Genomic DNA, 19,667 nt, shown 5'->3' with positions numbered 1-19,667 from the left:
TACAAGTCATAACCACTTCCTTAATTATATCCTAGAAACCCAAATTACTGAATATCACAAAATCTGCTGGGGTACAGCATAGGTGCCCCTGTTGTTTTTCTTGCAAGAAGATATTCTACATCTAAAGGGAACTCATTCACATCAGCATGGAGTTCTGATCATGTAATTGGGTTGGATCTTCTTTTATCTCTCTCTTAGCCAGAATGGTATCAAAGCCTTCAACCTTCTCAGCTCTCCTAAAATCATCTGTCTTCAACTATCCCTTTTTGTCTGCTCTGATGCTGTGTCCTCTTACTGTTCTACAGGTATCATTTCAGACCCTGTTCTTGTTAGTGTCTTCACATGAACTATACTCTATGATCTGAACCTGCAGCACACATGATTGCTGTATCCCACAGTTTCTGTGGGGAATACCAGCCACACAGATAATGCCTTATTATGACTCCTTTCCATGTCCAGCTAAACTCTGGAATGTAGCCTTTCCACCTCTAAAAGTCAGGTGTACAAACATCTGAGAAGCTTAAATTCTTTCTGCATTCTTTCTTTTCATACTTATTCACTTTATTTTTTCCCAAGATGGCTATGATTAAGGTATGCTTTTGCCTGTGCCATGTTGGCTATGAAAAAATCAAACGAGTGAATTAGACGAAACATCAGATATCAATACACCTGCACAGGTACTATAATGACGAAGACATGTTAAGACATAACAGACTGCTTTCATTCAGGCAAAATACTTGATGCTGGTGAGGAACAAAATCTGTACTTGGCTGAGATGATAATGTAACTGGCTGTCCATGTGAAAATATCAGGTATAACATGTGGCTAAAATGATAATGTATACGGCTGCCCATGGGAAAAGATTAGGTATAATAGGTGAATTCAATATATCAATTAAAATAGGTTTTAATATCCTGGTTTGACGGCAATTTGAACACAAACACAAATATATTCTGTACAAGTTTTACCAGAAACAAAACATTTCAAGTAGTGATAGAAAAAGAGAGAATCATACCTGTACTGTAGTGATAATGAGGACATGGTTGTTCTCCAGAAGCTGCAAATGAGCATTAGGCTTCACAGGGTTAGAACCTCTGTACCAAGTTACCTGATTTGAAAGTATATTTTTTAGTAATAATATTCACAAAAAAACATAACAAAAACTGTATGTTAGGCAATGATAAAATGCATTAAAAAGTTGGTTTTGAGCTGGCAGAAAGCATGTTTTAGAGGTAGACTCTTTACTTGCCCTAACCTTTCATGTACTTATCTTGTGAGCTACTTTGTTAGCAATGGTGAGGGAGGACATATTATGTCAGTTTTAACAACTGTGATATCTTCAAATGTTACATTACTGCCCTTAGTAACAGAATACCTGAAATAAGTTGCCAGGTTCTAAATAGAAACTTCTGAAGATGTGTGATGCAAAACTGACCAAACTGTCACATTCATCCGTAGAATTATCTCAACTGGATGTTGCAATAACTAATTGAGGTTTTCATGTCAGGGCTTGACTCTTTACCACTAATGCTAAGAGAATACTAATAATTTCAAATACTTACTACTTGAAATTTATACATATTGGAATTATAATTGCCTGGCAACTGAGGACTTTCCCAAAAAGTACAGTATAAAGCTTACGTTAAAGAATCAAGGTTCATGTGACATTTATATCGAACTGGCAGAAGGCTGGAACATGTGTCAATCCTCCTCAAAGTCATTTCATTTCAGATGTTTTCAAGTCATTCATTTAGATATCAATCCAAGCAGATGACTGACAGATCAAAAAAAGACAATGGTCTTCCTTACTATTGCACATGACACAAAAATATTTCCTCTCTTGCCAAACTAAAGGATGAAAACAACATAACAAATGTATAAAGATGATATGCATCCAAGTGTAAAAATTATCAAAAATCTATGTATAAGTCTACATGCAATACAACATGCACAAGAGATCCATTTACTTTTCTAAATGACACAAAATTTGTTGTCTAAACCATTTCTAGGTATTTCATGCAACAACAATGCAGCAGTGAATAACTATGCAATATATTAAGAATATGATGAGTAACATTTATATCACACATGTTCAGTATACTTTTTCTTTCTTAATTGAAATTCAAAAAGAAATTTCTTTTTTAATCAAATTAAAATATCTATCAACATCAATAATTCCATGTTTTCAATAATTCTCTTCTTCATTCTTCAACTGTTTCAGACTTAATATCTCATCCATTAAGTTTAGCATTAACTGAGGTATCTCTTCTTGTTCAAGTTCAAACATGTATACTTAAGTATACTTAAAAAATAATTGCAATTATTCAGCATAATGAGCATACTTCCCAGTATGCTGTAGGAAATCTCATGCAAAATTGCTTTGAAAACACCCTGGTCAAGGAATATCTCATCACACTCTTGTATACTCTCCTCTATTAAGGTAGACTGGAATGCAAAAAAGAGCAAAATTTGAGTAAATCAATTAAGCTGACTTCATTACTAAACATAGCTAGTCTTACAGTGCAAGTATAACAACGCAATTTACCTCTGGGGGTGGATCCCCACTGGCATCACATTCAAATACTACTGGCTCTCCAACAGCTGCTTGGTAGTTCTTCACATCCTGCACAGTATCAATGTCTGGAGGCACTGTAGAAAAGCCATAGCAAAACAAAAATTATTTCCCATGTCAGCCAACTGCTCATCATGGCTGCTGGATCATTAAAAAATAAATCAAACTAGCCATAAAAAGTATCTACATTTTACTATGTTAGCTGAGAGGGCACATGTGAATGAATGCTCTCATTAATGCCATCTTATTAATTATACCATTTCCCTCAAATTTTACGGTACGATGATTACCATGTTCAACCTCTTTACAAAAGGCATGACTTAGAAATAATCAAAACTAGAGCTCTGGGTCTTATGTCGACCAATTCTTTAGATACTTGGAAACAACTGTATAGAGTTTAATGAGTATCTGATTTGGACTTTTTAAGTTAGGACCAAGGTCATGTTGCAGATTTAAGTGGTGATTGAATGGGTGTATGGACAGATGACAATGAAGGGCAAAATTATCCTAAAGAGTCTGCAATGCATTATAGTTGACATAAAAATAATCTGAATAGAAATTCTTGCGTCAAACTTACCAAAAGATGTAAAAGCAGAAGGCATTTCTAACATGGACAGTGGAAAGAGGATGTTCATCAAAATGGAACTCCAATTCCTGCCATGTGTTCATGGGTACTTATCATACCAGTACTAATGCCATGAACATTTTCTGTGATCATGTTACTGAACACTATGTTCATAATCACAAGAACTATTAAAGAAACATCTGCAGCATACATAAAAAGTAATATCATAACAAATATTCTACAGGTATAACATAAAAATAAAGGCTACATAAGAAAAGGCATGTACTTGGTCAAGCACATTCGGTGTGGGCAATGTGTGGTAGTAGGTTTTCGGATATCTAAACTACAGTACGGATGTCTACAAACAGGAAAACTAGCCAGAATATCAAAAAGGCATTTTCATTAAGAAATTAATTTCACCAATCTACTGTCAGTATATGAAGATATTTTCCTCAGGACTAAAGAAAAGAATCCATTATAACATACAACACAACCTGACTTGTACTGTGGACAGGTGGACAGAATGACTATGACACTTGGCCACACTTGGGATATGAATTTATCCCATATGAAGGACGATAAAAATTATGTGACTATTCTGTTTGTTAGCTTACACATGGAAGACGATAGCATGGATGAAATAATACTGTCAGGGCAGCTTTTTATTTTCATAAACAAAAGTGCACATCAAAGTTATGCCTAAACTGAAATATATTGATGTTAATGATGGGAAGAAACAATAGATGAGGAAAAATATCTATAAAATTTTGGAGGAAGTGAAAACATTTGCCTTTCTAAAAGTGCCAAGTCACAGTTACTGGGAATGACTTAAGGAAGTAGAAAGTTCCAAATCTAATTTCCTGTGCTTGATTTTAATTACTCAAACTGGACCAGACTGAGGGGCATGTTTTTCAATGCTTCTTTAAGTAATAAAAATCTGGGACTCAAGCACCTTTAAGCCTTTTTGTAGGAATGCCATTAGAAACAATATTTTTTTCTGTAAATAAATCAAATCATGAAAAACCATTTCTCTTACATAGTATCACAGGTGTCTTGAGCGAGTGAAAAAGTTAAAATGCCTGTATGATTTTGAAGACAATCATTACTTACATGAAAACAATTCACCTGTACTTAAAAAATCACTCTAAGCCTTAAAAAGCCCAATCTGTTGAATAAACTTATTTATACTTACCTAAAGCATCAACACGAAAAGTCCTCTTAGTGATTCCAGCTTCATTAGAGACTTCACACATATATAATCCTTCCTCGAGCTTGGTCACTTTTGGAAGAGTTAACCGAGTATTATCACTTGAGATCTTGTACCATGATGTGTTCTGCTTTCTCCATCTATTCCAGTCAATTTCAAGGTTATCAACTGGAGCTGCTGTGCTGAACAATCCATTATAAGGTACATCATACTCAGACATTATATTGTCCAAATAGTTATAAAAATCTTCTTCTGCCCAATTACTCAATACTGACATGTCTGGGTTCTTCTGCACCAATGGAACAGTTTTCTCAAGATGGTTTCCTGCCTGTTCAAAATAAAACATGCCATAAAGGATAAACATTGCAAACAGAATCACTGTTCACACCTTGCTATACATAATGTGCAGGGAAAGGTGTTTACATCAATTTGCTACAGGAAAAATGGAAAGAAAAATTCAAAGACTTACTTTACAGGAAAGGTGTTATCAAAACAAAGTATTCATAATTACTACAAGTTAGAGGAATGGAGAAGCCTGAGGGCATCATGGTATACAGCATGTACTCACACGTATCCCCGTCTCCAACCCAGGGCAGGATTCATCTACAGCAAATGATCAGGTGGTACCAAAGGTGACATAACATTTGCCTACTTTTGAAGCAATGTCCATTCCAATACAAAATTCAAAAGGTGTTTGTGAATTTGTTGAGGTATAAATTTACACAGGTTTTAGTGGAAACTAGTTCATTTAGCCCCAAGAATAATTCACAGAAATCCATGGACGAGATAAACCCCTTTAAGCAAAAAGTTATTGATAAAGCACCAAAACTAATAAAAAAGCTAGAAGAAAGTATAGTTTTTGAATACTGATTAGCAATGCATGTAATAAAAATTACTGTTTAATAAACCTGTTTCATGGCATCATCTAACAAGTTCCCACGCATTACTAAATGCCAACTCAACATCAGTTTAAACTCTTCCCAGACACAAACATTTGTTGTCATGCTTACTTTTGTCCAAGTGATGTGATGAGATTGTTTCCAAAGACCATTCTGTGTAAAAGGAGATGAAATCTTGACTTTACACTCCAGAAATGCCCCATTACCCTCCACGACTGATATCTCTTCTTCAGGATCACCCTCCAACACAGGGCGACCTTAAATAACAAATGAACAAGTAGATGGTCTTAAAATTCTGAGTTTCCATTGAGACTTATTATCATCAATAATTTTACGCATACACACACATGACCTACTTTCCTAAACCTTAGATTTCTATGACACAGTGAACTCTGTCTTAGACCAAAGAGAAGGCTGGATAGACTTGTTCCTATTTTGACTGCCAGTAAGTATTTGACACAGTCCCATATGGGAGCCTATTAAGAAATAGTATTACAAAGCAGGAATAAGAGGACAAATGTAAGGGTGCCCTCTCCACATAAGTGGAGGTCACAAATTGAGTGCCCTAGGGTTCTGTTTCGGGACTAAATCTTTTTTGATCTCTGTAAATGTTTTGTCTAAATCCTTCCACCTCCAATATGGTCTCCCACTTCTCCTCGTTCCCTCCACCTCTGACACATATATCCTCATTTTTTTTCATACTATTAGTCATCTTCTACGTTGGCGAAGTAGCGTTAAGAACAGAGGACTGTTCCTTTGAGGGAAATCCTTACTTGGCCCCCTTCTGTTCCTCCTTTTACTCGTGGTGTAACCTTAAGTAGGTGGTGTCATACAAGTACATACAGAGAGAAAAAAAGAGAGACAGACAGACAGACACAAAGATATACTGATAAACAGATCTTTTTGTTTTGCCTCTACTTTTATCAAGGGAAATTTACTGAAAGGTAGATTTTGATTTTGTAGGAGGCTCCAGTCACGGACAAAAGTCTACATCAAGGCCTTAATTGAAGTATAGAGAGGATTATGAACAGGAAAAAGAAGGGACAAGGCAGTTACATGTTAGATTAGGAGCAAGGAGCCGAATGCTTAGTGACTGCCTTTATAAGGACAAAAACAACCAGATATAATTGAAAACAGCATATATTAATACTGTCTCAAATCTATACTTCAGAGACTTTAGCATTATTTTGGCAGGAATCTTATACATGCAGGCATTCAGAATTTAGATACTTGTGAACTATGGATGTTGGAGGTGGAGACCTACCTGTAGGTTATATGCAAATATGAATATAAACGAAATATCAATTTTGATCATGTGCAATGGAGGCACTTATGTGCAAGAGAGAAAGAAAGAATAATGAATAAAAAAAAACATTTTCCTACTCTTTTCAAAACTGGGAACCTTTTCACCACTTGGTTCAAAAATTACAAGTATATAAGTCATAATAAATTTATAAACTTTTAATTACTAAAAGTCTGATGTAATATCAAGTTTTTCAGTCAATCAATCATCTTAATAACATTGAATAAACAGTGTATCATCCCAGACTACATACCAATGACAACCAATGCAGTAGTGAGCTGTGCCTCGCCTGCTGGGTTGACAGCCACACACACATACTCCCCAGCATCTTTTGGCATTACACCCACAATGGTGAGGTCCCGTCCACCTACACCTACAACTAACCTGGAAGAGGACACAAGGGCCTGGGGCCCTCGGAACCACAGACGACGTGGTGTAGGTGATCCTATCAAAAGGAGGAAGATGGCATGAGAAACACATTCCTAAGGACACTACTTATTCAAAGGGTTTCTTTTATCAATTGGAACAAAAATCTATCAACTGTTTCTGAGGGGCATTAAAAATTAAGTTACTATATGAGTGCAAATACATCTCTTAAGTAAAGCATTATGAATTACTAGATCACCTGTTTAAGTATAAAATCTAAGCACTACTCAAACTAAGAAGTGGTAAGCCAACTACTTCCTGCACTATTCATATAGATATTCAGTGCTGTATACATGCTACTTCATTTGTTTCACTAAATCAATGAGTTTCAATACTTTGTTCAAATCATATCCAGTGTTCCTAAATAAGAATGTTATTACAATAAAGGCCAAAACATTAGCAAGATAATATATTCATGGGTTACTACAACTTTTGAATAATACATTACTAAATGTTTCAATAGGTTACTTCAACTGTGGAATGTCTTCTCAGCAAGGATTTTCTAGAACTGGGATACTCAACAATGGGGTATTATGTCAAGCCTTTTATGTTACAAAGTCAACAGAACAACAGGATTCTACAACAAACAATGCACCATTGAAATATTACATTGGTGGATTATAACGAGTACATGATTATATAATTTTTCTAATGCTTAGCCAGTACATCCCTATATACAAGCAACAATGTAACCAAAGCACTTCTTGTACTTTAGGGCCACTCTCTTGTGAAGTCCAAAGGAAATTGTCCTGAACTGTAATGGAACATTTGTTTTCATGGGGATGAGTGTATCAGTCACCTACAAAGGCTCTTCTTACATTATGACATCAATGAGTAATTAAAAAAAATAAATGCTGATAACTCTACCATTAACATAAATGTATCCTATCTAGGAAAGAGAAGAGTACAATCAATCATGCAACAGAAAGTAAATGTGTTTTAATACAGTCTGAGGCAGAAAAAGTTAAAAATATAACTGTAAATTATTCCTTACTTGTACTGTAATATATCAATACTTAAGGTCTAAATCTCATGAACACAGGTAGTGTACAGGTACCAGTGTGATGGTATTAAGAGATACATGATTTGTTAAGACAGGAATCAATGACTAGTACATGTCTCCATATGGAACAGAAATTCATAACCTAACACTAGGTTGTTTGATGATGTTTCAGACACATCATGTGTGAGGTAGCCTCAGCGGATGGAGGATAAAAACAATCATAGTGGATTATGCATAAGAACTATGGTGCAAGGAAACTAAAAACATAACAACAAATGATAAAAGCCACAATGTCTACAGAACACTAGCACATACTATTGTTTGTATACCACAAACAGGCCAAAAACACCCATGCGTTAGTGCTTAACACTATTCCTTTAGGCTGGAAGAGGTATAACAGATATATTGGGGGAGACTTTCAGCAGACTTTCCTGAATGATAAGTAACCAGAAAGAGACATCACCAAGAAAACCAGAAATCTATCTCCTAACACTATCCATCCTGCTCAGTGCTAGGACTGGGCAAACAATCTAAAGATTTTGATTTAAGGATACAGATGCTCCTAACTTACAATGGGGTTACATTCCAAGAAACTCATCATAAGTTGAAAATATCCTGTTAAAAATATATCTAATACTGTACATCTAACCTAACAAACATCATAAACTAGCCTAGTATACCTTAAACATTCTCAGAACACTCACATTAACCTACAGACGGATAAAAATCGCCTAACACAAAGCCTACTTTATAATAGAGTGTTGAATATTTCACCACCGTAAAGTAAAGCCATCATAAGTCGGGGGTCATCTGTACATTCTGATTCCCCAGTCTTCTAATACAATCCAGGGTTATAAAGTAAAATTTTGCTAGATCAGTAATCTCTAAGAAATCATCAAGGTATGTCTCCATTATTGTTTGATTTGTTTGTGGATGGGGTGGTTGGGGAGGTGAATGCAGGAGTTTTGTAGAGGGGGCGGGTGTGCAGTCTGTTCTGGATGAGAGGAGTCAGGAGGTGAGTTATCTGATACCAAATGAGATTTCTGAGATAGCTTTCTTAGTATCAAACTGAATCAGACTGAAAGCTACAGTAGCAATAAGTTTAAAAGCAAATGAAGCTAAGTTCCCTGAGTGATGATATCCAAGAAATAAGTCTTCGTTCAGTAACCAGACTCCATACAAAGCAGCCAAGATTGACTATCGAAACAAGAAAAAAAAATGAGGTCAAAGTTCTACTAAAAAAGGCTTGGTATAAACACTAAATTCTATCAATACCAACCACTGAAATGAAGTATTGGAGATAGAAACCTTTAGGGTAAGAGACAATGGATACCCTCTTGACACATCAAGATGAGCAAATGGCAAAGGATATGTAACTAAGGAACAGATAAGCAGAAAAAAAGGAAACAATGGACAAGTGAAGCACAAACTTGCTAGAGGAAAGAAATGGGTTCAATAGCAAAAGCTAATAAGAAAGACATAGTCGTAACTGAATGGAAGAAAAAGATGAGACATGCACTAAAAAGATATAAATATTAGAGGGAGGAATGAGAACTGCTGACAGGGAAATAATAGAGTTGTAATGGAAAGAACAAAGGAAATGAGGTGGAAGTAATTCAAACTATGGAACAAAATTCAAAACTTCGATTTGTATATTTGATCAGTTAGAGGCTGGACCTTTCTGAGTGGGAATCTATGAAAATGACCCCAGAAGATTTGCCAAATACTAATCAACACTATATGTCAGTTTCCAGCACAAATGAAGAAGCTATGGATGATGAAATAACTAATCAAAATGATCAATATGCCCCTATACATATCTTAACAAATGGATGCAATGGAAGTGGCTGATCAAGATATGATAGAATTCATAAACAGAATTTGATGGAATTCCACCTATATTTCTAAAAGACAAAATTACAGCAGTATGATAGAGGTTTTGGTTCAATGATCAATACTATTAGATAAATACCTTACCAAAGCTTTATATTCACAAGATACAGTACCTAATTATAACTGATGCTATAGAATACACATAAACCAAAAAAAGGATTTTCATCCTCTGGTATAAGTGATACAGCAATACATCTTTGTTATCATCGACAAAATGCATAACATTGGCATAATAGTTATGCTTGTACAGATCTGCTAACCAGTAACAGGGCAGGTGAGGGTGACAGTCTGGTCTTCTGTGGTAGTGAAGGTGGTTTTGACAGATGTGTTTCGTGGCCGACCATCAGCAGGCAACAACATTGCCTCAGCTCCACCTGCAGATATATTCTATTATAACTAACCAACTAAACAGTATACCATAAATATAAAGAATCATTTGCATACAACGGCAAGATTATTTCTCTTTACCTGACTGGCAAAGTGTGAACACAGGACCATGAAAGCAGGCTGCTATCACTGCTATGGTAGATTAGCAATGTGTAAAAGGCATTTACTTTCCCAAAGGGCAAAGGGTTGATTTCTTGTTTCACTTTTATGATTATAGCTATTCACTCAACTATTATAAATCTCTAACTGGTAGTTTTTAATGTGTAGCTATTCCTGTAGCAGAAATTAAGGCCCTGACCTGGTGTGAGGACAGTAGCATGTTCTGGCAGGGCTGTGATGTTGACCCTGGGTGGAGCCTGTACTGCTACTCGCACCATCTTAGAGTCTTTGCCTGCTGAGTTCTCTGCCACACATCGATATATTCCTGAATCATCCACCTTAGCTCCTGTGATAACCAGCTTCTCTCCATCACCAACAACCTAACATGAAATCATCAGTTAACTATGAAAATAGTTTCTCAACAGTGAAACTACTACCTTATTATATCAGTTAGGGTATGTAACATTAGTCTGAAAGTCTTTTGTAACAAGTTGGTAAGATCATATATAAAAAAGATCTTTCCAAAGAGAAACAGAGAGCACTTTTAAGAACACCTAATATCAAACTCTTGATAAAAATCATACACTACTATACAGCACAAGTTTTGAAGTCAGGAAAAGCAATTTTCTCTAACATGGGAGGCCAAAAAGTGAGGTAATGAAAAAGCCAAGCTTTCCTCCCCACAAAAAAGCCTTATCAAATAGGGTCAAGCCAACATGCATTTGGATTTTTCATTCCTACAAACACAGATGTTACACTTGAAAGCAGATGACAACACACATATGAGATAGGTGCTAATGTTTAATGCAATAATTCAAATCTCCTGGAGCCGTTATGAGCTACACGGAAATGCCATATGTCATTAGCAGTAATGAGCCATCAGTTAACCTACGAACACCAAAGCAGGACTTATTGGAGCATGTAAATGATACCTGACCATCTAGCAGCCTCAAACATAAACACACTGCAACATGGGAAAAAACAGGTGCAATTTTGATGGATAGTGGTGATATAGTACAAGGAAATATGATGATCTACCATCATCATGAAGTTTTATTTGGGCTCCAGGATAACACATGACAGAAATAAGCTCACATCCAGGATGATAATCTATCATAATGCTAAAGAAACTTTGGAATTATAACTGTTAAAGAAGATTTGTTCCTTTTCTTTTTTGATGTTTTAAGTCTTACAATATTAGGTTACATTAATCTAAAGGGTCATATCCTCATTTCACTTCTTTACACCTTAAGATGAAAAAGAAAGTGAAGGACTGAAAGGCTGAGTACCCGTTACTGGAATGTTCTAAAATGTGATTTCTGTTTCCTGAAAACAAAGAGGAGATATGGATATGTAAGAGATGTGCATTTCCTTTGGATAAAGGAATGCATTTCCTCATGGATAACATACTTGCATATATCAAGGGCAGAGATGTGCACTTCCTTTGGATAAAGGAATGCATTTCCTCATGGATAACATATTTGCATATATCAACGGCAGAGATGTGCACTTCCTTTGGATAAAGGAATGCATTTCCTCATGGATAACATACTTGCATATATCAAGGGCAGAGATAAATGCTGAACGAGAGTTGAGGAAAAGTTTTTCACATTCATATGCTAGGTGCCTACCTGAATGGCTTCAGAAGAAGAATCATTGAGCCTATTTTCAAAGTAGTTTTGTGCACTTTATCAGCGAGCCATTGTTGTACCTCTATTCTCTAAACAAAAGAGTGAAATACTGAGGAAATAAATAAAAGGAGAAGGAAGAGAAAAAGATTTTCAAGAAAGACATTATAACACTATCACAGATGAGACTTAGTTAAAGATGGATAACTGACCTACAAAGTTCTAGAAGACCAACTTATGAAGTGGTTAACACACTTTTGGACATGAGTCATTTCTATCAACATTTAGCAGGCCAAGATCTTTGGGTTTACTGTACCTTTGAGCAGATAAATGGGACTGAACTAACAGAAAGCCAAGTGAGTGGCTAATCACTATGGTACATATCAGGGTAGTCCAATTATGTTCTCTTGAGCAGCATACCGCCAATGAGAAAATTATTTGAGACCCACAAGAAGCCTGCAGATTCACCCACAAATAAATTATCAAATGAAGAAATAGATATATAAACACATACCATCCAATAAGGAGCTTCAGAAAATGGGAGGCTCCTCCTCACTGATTGATCTATAATGCAGTTTCTCCTGACTCAACAAAAACATATCTAAACTTTTTTATCATTTACAGAAACCTTAGTAGGCTGCTGCTAGGGTCCTACACTCCAATAAATAGTGATGTCCTTTAGTCATTTGTTCTTAAACATATGACATCCAAATAATCAAACATGATTATTTTCCAGCCAGCTCTTCATCCGAATCCTTAATGTCATTTGGCATTAGCAATGGAGTTACGGTTCACTTTATCATTTCTAGCACATAAATGCCTACTACTGTAAGTCAAGCGAATTTCAACAAAATAAATTACTTTCTACGAAAGATGAGAGAACTAAGGAAAGCATACAAGCAATGAGGCTAGCTTATCATTCAACACATCAAACGTCAACACGGCGAAATTTACGGTCTTAATTTTTCCTCTCTCTCTCCCTGTAATGTTACTTTTACACTCTCCTCTCTAACAAAATAATGATGTAGAAACAGCCTAATTTTAATTGTCAGGCATTTCAACCTTAACAAATGTTGCCAATCACGCGACACTGCCGTTTATATTTCATGTAATGCACGCGCTTGGCTTACCACGTGGTTGTTGACTTTCCTGACTATTATAAGTGACCCCGTTGAAACTACAGTTGAAATAATGTCATCTGATCTTCAGCTACAATTAGATGAGCTTCCGTCTGATCCTTTTTTTAAATTAAGAAAGTAAAACAAGAGCCATGATACTTCTTTTGAGGAGGCATTCCCATAATTTTCGAAACTTGGCAGTAAAGATCTTTCAAATGTACTGAACCACGTACATTTTTCAAAAGCTCCTTTTCTAAACTGAAACGATTAAAAAGAAATATCTATATCAAGATGGCTAACACCATGCTTGTCGACCGCCTTCAGCACTTGACAATGATTCTGAATCACTCCCATCAACAAGATATGACATATTTCTAATATCTATCAAATATCTTACCTCAATGGCTTCCGCAAACCTAAATAACTGAAACAAAAGGAAAACTCTAAATAACTAAATAGAAGACAAACGTTGATGGTCCTATATTCTAAAAGTTTTGTGATTATGTGACAGTAATTACCATGTGTAGCCCATATGGTAAGTTTCTGGCCCACAAATTTCTCAATTTTCACTCAGTTTCATTTAATGTTCAATGTGGTTGGTTAAATCTTATGATGTCGATCACGTAACGATGACACACCTGCTTCTCAAATCTTTTACTCACTGTTTCAGTAAGTTGATCACTTACTGAGTGAGGCGGCTCGTGAAGATCGTCACCAACGAACCACTGCCTGATGGGGGCAGGGGAACCCTTCGTCAGGTGACACTCGAGCGACGCGTGCCCTCCTTCCATCACTGTTATTTGCTCTTCCTCTCCTTCCCACTGGTTTCGGCCTGGCTTTGTCCCAGTAATCTGTGGAGGCACTGTACAAAACTGGGTCAGTTGGGTATACAAAGTAAGATGACATATAGTCACTCAGGGTTAAAAGCAAGTCCATCTAGTCACACGATTTAGATTAGTGAAGATCACAAGAGGGCATCTAGGGTTCACAGCACGCCAGGCATGGTAAACATTAGCTACGATATGATAAAATCTATGTACAGACCACCTCAGTGCCTGTAGAGGGGAATGAATGAGAGAAAATGTACGGTTCTGTAACTTACCTAACACGTCCAATGTCACAGGTATGTCGAGGATGCCTGCAGCATTAGAAGCAGTACAGGTATAAACACCTGCATTCTCACTGCTCACACGTACAATTCTCAGGATCTTTCCATCACTGCTAATACCTACATTGCCATGGCCACTGACCCCAAGCAAGGTTCCACTCCTTGACCACAAAATAGAAGGGGCTGTAAAGGAGTTAGGCTCATCAGGTATCAAAAATTAAACAAAATGTATCATACAATTGTATACATGTATATATATACATACGTGTAACACAATATGAAATACTGTTACCCATCTAGATAGAGAGGAACAATGAGAATTCAGTTGTTATTCTAAAAATCAAAAGAAAAAATATGAATAGTATATACAGTGTGTTGCGCTTTTTATAAGGAAAATCAATTTCAATATTTCTCGTATAAGAAAATTTTGTGGCCTCCTGTCTAAGTGTATGCCAACCATGCACGCGAATATACAAGTGGTTATTTACGTCTATACGAGATTGCTTTTTCTGATGGCCTTAAACAGGGGTGTGTTTTTGTCCGTGCAAAGTCCATCACTAAAGAAGAGGAGCCAATCACAAACTTGAGATGATGCATATGTAATGTATCATATGTAACCAACTATTTTTTTGCACGAAGCTGCTATCATAATGCGCTCTTGTCATGTCATAAACTTTTGCCAATATCTGCCATTATTCTGTGTTCATATAATTTTACTCGCGCTGTAGCAACTTCATGAAATCTGCAGCAAGAAGGATTCTTTAAAATTTCATTCTCTTAAGATTTCTTGCACCGACTTCATTGTATGATAAATTTAAGACAATATATTTTTATCTTACAAACCTCTACCAGACAGGGTCCAACCCGGGGAGCGATACAGCTAGGCTATGATTTCCCAATATTTAAATGATTATTTGAATACCAAGCAAGCAGTAGCACTCCCCATGCCATGCAGGGGTCCCGGGTTCGAGCATATATATATATATATATATATATATATATATATATATATATATATATATATATATATATATATATATACATAATGAAAAATTAAGGTAACCAGATGTCAGTCGGAATGTGTGTCCCCCGTTTAACAATACATAAACAAGAAATGGTATTTGCACAATGGCTGACGAACTAAATAAATATCATTAGTGAAGTTAGTGATCACACTTATATCTTCATCCTACCTGGGACCAGGAGGATTCCTTTAAAAGGTGACATCAATGACAAAACAGTCATGAAGTAAGTTATTCAGTCGGTCGTGTATATTTCCAGCGTAACACTCGCTCACACTGAAGACATTTCGGCCGCCATTCCTAAACTTCGAGAGAAAGTTTTACAATCATCTTGGGAAGAGTGATGTGTCGGGAAAGTTTATCTTGCACAACTTTTACAGGACTGGAGTACAACTTTGTTGTTATGCACAGCGTGCTATCGGGGCTGTCGTTACGTGAGAAATAGGTTTCGAATTATTGTACTGTCCTGTATAACGGTATTTGTGTTCCGAGATGTCGAGCGGAGCCATGAGAGAGAGAGAGAGAGAGAGAGAGAGAGAGAGAGAGAGAGAAACGTAATGCACCGATGACGAAAATTTCCCTATGAGGAAGGGCTAGCGCGTAGCACACCTCACACGAGCCTGCTTCATTATAAACGTACTATTTGGAACAGTTTTCGGCCATTTGTCCAGTTTTCTTTTTTGGGGATTCCATACTTCTTTCAGATTCATTTCCACAACCAATGCATAAGCCATGATTGTTGCTGTATTGGACATGCTCTCTGATCTAGGTTAAGAAGTTCATTAAATAAACACTCCCCTTAAAACGGCAGTACCCGAGCGGCCCAGCGACATCTGGCACAACGCGGGACATGGTATAAAAATGGCTGCTCGGCCAACTTTCAGCCATTTCACCCAACAGAGGAGAATGTTTTAGGTAAGTGTACATAATCATTAGTCATCATTACAATCTCTGGTTTTCCACCCCACATAATAATAGGGGTAAAACATGAAACTTAATGGTAATACGTGTGTGAAATGCAACAGACTACCAGAATTAGTGGGAACAAGTTACAGGCCACATAATTGTCCACCACGTTGATATTATCAGGGAAACACTTCATCAGATGCAACTACAGACAATTCAAAGGCCTTTATATGAAATTGTGGGAAAAGCTTGTTAGAATTAAAACACGGTATCACTATATCAGTCAAATGGAATAAACTGAGCGATGATATTGTGCATGCTGACAGTAATAATGCACGATGAAGGTTTGAGAAATAGGGGCCCACTGCAAAAACGTAATTTCACAATGCCTTTCACAAAGTAATAAAATCTTTATAGAAAAGGTGTCAAGAGGCAGCACGGGCCATAGGGCATGCAACCTCCCCCATACCTGATTTGAAAGGAGGGAACCCAATTAGGCTCTGAGAGTCCTTAATTTGGTTCTAAGAGTCCTTTTTTTTTTCTTTTAACTTTCCAACACCTCGCTTAAAACTTAAGAGTACAAAGGCGAAGTAAAAAAAAAAATGTAGCGTATTATATAACGATATGGAAATACCGACGACAGCGGGGAAAATAAGCTCGGGCCAGAGCAACGATTCCCTCTCACTTGGTCTAGCTTCAGTAATCCTGTCGTTAATGTGCACATGGCTTTTTAGTCATTTAAAGACATTAAACAAAAGAACTGTATTTTTGAAATATCAGAAAGAGTTACGTGAAAGTTGACTCCACAACTAAATAAGCCTTTTCGTGACATCTTCAAGGTTGCCTTATTGCCTTCAGTAAGGGTATGGGCATTACGAAACCAAAAACGATTACGAAACTAATGATTATTATTCAACCAATCATTCATTCTACTTCCCAGTCTAGCAGAATTATACTTGAACCTGAGAGCTAAATATGTCCTATAATATAAAGAAAAATGTTTCTTGAAACAGGAACTTCCCATCCAACAGTAGATGCAGAACAGGATGCGCATGCGCAAGATAGAAACCCTTTACAAAAAGATTTCTGAGGTTATGAAAACGTTTTTCTCATCAGCCAGGCATAAATGGTGAATCTCACTTTCACCATGACCAACAGCTAATCAAAGTGTACCTATTATCTTTAGAACCTCGTGGAATACGAGCATTCTCAAATCAGCACCACAAACATCCTAAAAGCCATAATCTGCAACGATTTATTCACTTCACAACACGGCCGGCTCACGCATATTACCTGTGAATAATTCATTGAATAATTCTAAGAACAATATAAAGTCGTAAACACTGTCCAGTGTGCCGGTTGCAAGGTGACAGGACTCTTGTCATAAGTACTAGTCTATCTCAAGCATACTTCATCCTTGCATAATTCAACCCTCATTTTTTAAAGGCAAAGAAACCACATTATTTCTTTTGTATCAATATTATATTTCCGTGGCAGGATCTCGAATTAGCCCATTAAGGCGTCCTGGTATTACTCAGGCAGACCTATCATAATGTTTCCTGGCATTACTCAGGCAGACACACCATACCGAGTCTTGGAATTAATCAAGTAAACCTATCATGCTGTCTTTTGGTATTACTCCAGCACACATACCATACTGTGTCCTGCCATTACTCCGGCACGACTACCACACCTACCATATTGTCCTCGCATTACTGAGGCACTGAGGCAGACCCATCCTGGTATTACTGAGGCAGATCCATCACCTTGTATCCCTCCATTATTCAGGAAGACTCGCAAACTGTGCCTGACATTAGTTATGCTAACCCATCACTGTGTGTCCTGGCATTACTCAGATAGGCCCATCACTCTGTCCTGGCAGTACTCAGGCAGACTCATTAAACTGTATCCGTCTTTTACCCAACGACAATGGTACCGCTGCTGGTCTCTTGACTTTCCTCTCGCACCGAGACTTACGAAGATTGTAATTTGTACTGGCATGTAAAAGGGATGGAGTTTCACTAGTCTCTTGAGAGGAGACTGGAGCTCAGCTAGGCTCCAGTTTTAAGGCTCGACTTCCAATTGTGTTCTGTGATCGGACTGGAGTTCTATTAGTATCATGCGATGAAGCTGGAGCTTCATAGGTCTTATGTGATGTGGGTTTGAGTTCCACTAGTCTCCTAAGATGGGGCTGGAACTCTACAAGTCTCCTAGCATGGGGCTGGTGCTCAACTAATCTCCTGTGATGGGGCTACAGTTGTATTAGTCTCATATGATATGGCTGGAGTTCCATTAGTTTCATGTGATGGGGCTGGTGCTCCACCAGTCTCCTAATACGAGGCTAAACCTCCTCTTGTCTCCTGTGATGTGGGGGAAACTTTTCTAGTCTCCTGAGATGGGGCTGAAGCTCAACTAGTCTCTTGTAATTACTTATTTTTGCTGTATGAGGAGTTTTATACTCATTGGTCCCCATCTCTTGAACATTCTCTATTACTGTACAATCTTTTAAACTTATGTATGCTGTCTGCATTTACCACATACTTGCTAAGATTATTCCATTCATCAACCACTCTTTCACTATAAATTTACTTCTTAAAGCTTTTTAACATTATATCTTGCTTCATCCCATGACCTCTGGTTGTTCTGTCCTAATATATTCTGAAGAACCGACCACTGTCTACACCGGCAATCTGTTTTAAAACCTATGGTGGACAAATTTCAGGTCTCAAGCCTTTCCTGTAACTGAGCTCTCATAACCCTTAAACTATGTTAATTATCCCTAGGTACAGTGTGCCCCTTCTGAAGCAATGAAAAAGTTTGGGTTATCCACTACCTTGTCCACAATATTCCTTCCAAAGTTTCTCTTTCTCCCACATCTTATTCTGCTAGACTCATTTATTGCTCCCTGAATTTTCTTTTCCTTTAATCCTTGTTCATCATTCCCCATGTTAGTGAGGTAAAGTCAGAAACAGACAAAGAAAAGGCCTCATTTGCTCATATACCTCAACAATGCTAGCTGGTTGTAGTACTGCCTGTCTTCAATACTACACCTTATAAAGTTTCTTTGCCTTTTGACTTCATTTATTGAACCACTCAACTCTCTTTCTCAGCCTTTATGTTTCTGTTACCATAGAAATTGTTAAGCTTGGTTTCACTCCCTTAATCATACCTCCTCTTTGAGTCTAAACTCATCTCTGCTCCTTTCACATTCTCATTTACCATATAATCAAACTTATGCATCATATGAATGCTTTTCCCAATTGGTGTATCTTATGTGATAGTTTCAATACCCAAGTTAGTATGCGAGAAGATAAGATCTAGGAATGATGCTGCATCAGTCTCACTCATCCTTGTAAGTCCATTCACATGATACTATAGGAAATTTTCCTATATACACAAAGAACTTGTCTCCATGACTCTGTCACCATGAAAATCAAAATCACTTCAGTCTTTCTCTTTATAATTGAAATCCCCCATTGTTAGTACTTTAACATTTCATAAGTTTGCATCTTACTGCTTCATCTACCATCC

General features: G+C 37.0%; 1 protein-coding gene across 1 annotated transcript in view; it reads right to left on the bottom strand.

Annotated features, from left to right (window-relative positions):
* Nucleotides 1-19,667, bottom strand: part of LOC139747411 (hemicentin-1-like) — a 206,042-nt gene that overhangs the window by 49,497 nt on the left and 136,878 nt on the right. Inside the window, exons 60-68 of the mRNA XM_071659742.1 lie at nt 14,203-14,391; nt 13,787-13,962; nt 10,554-10,734; nt 10,129-10,242; nt 6,800-6,991; nt 5,355-5,500; nt 4,330-4,672; nt 2,546-2,649; nt 1,016-1,108 (exon numbers count right to left, since the gene is read on the bottom strand). Of these exons, the coding sequence (XP_071515843.1) occupies nt 1,016-1,108; nt 2,546-2,649; nt 4,330-4,672; nt 5,355-5,500; nt 6,800-6,991; nt 10,129-10,242; nt 10,554-10,734; nt 13,787-13,962; nt 14,203-14,391 (1,538 nt within the window). The remainder of the gene's footprint in view (nt 1-1,015; nt 1,109-2,545; nt 2,650-4,329; nt 4,673-5,354; nt 5,501-6,799; nt 6,992-10,128; nt 10,243-10,553; nt 10,735-13,786; nt 13,963-14,202; nt 14,392-19,667) is intronic.

This window comes from Panulirus ornatus, chromosome 68 (genome assembly GCF_036320965.1).
Source record: "Panulirus ornatus isolate Po-2019 chromosome 68, ASM3632096v1, whole genome shotgun sequence".
Lineage (NCBI taxonomy): Eukaryota > Metazoa > Arthropoda > Malacostraca > Decapoda > Palinuridae > Panulirus > Panulirus ornatus.
This window is presented reverse-complemented; position numbering and strand designations above follow the sequence as displayed.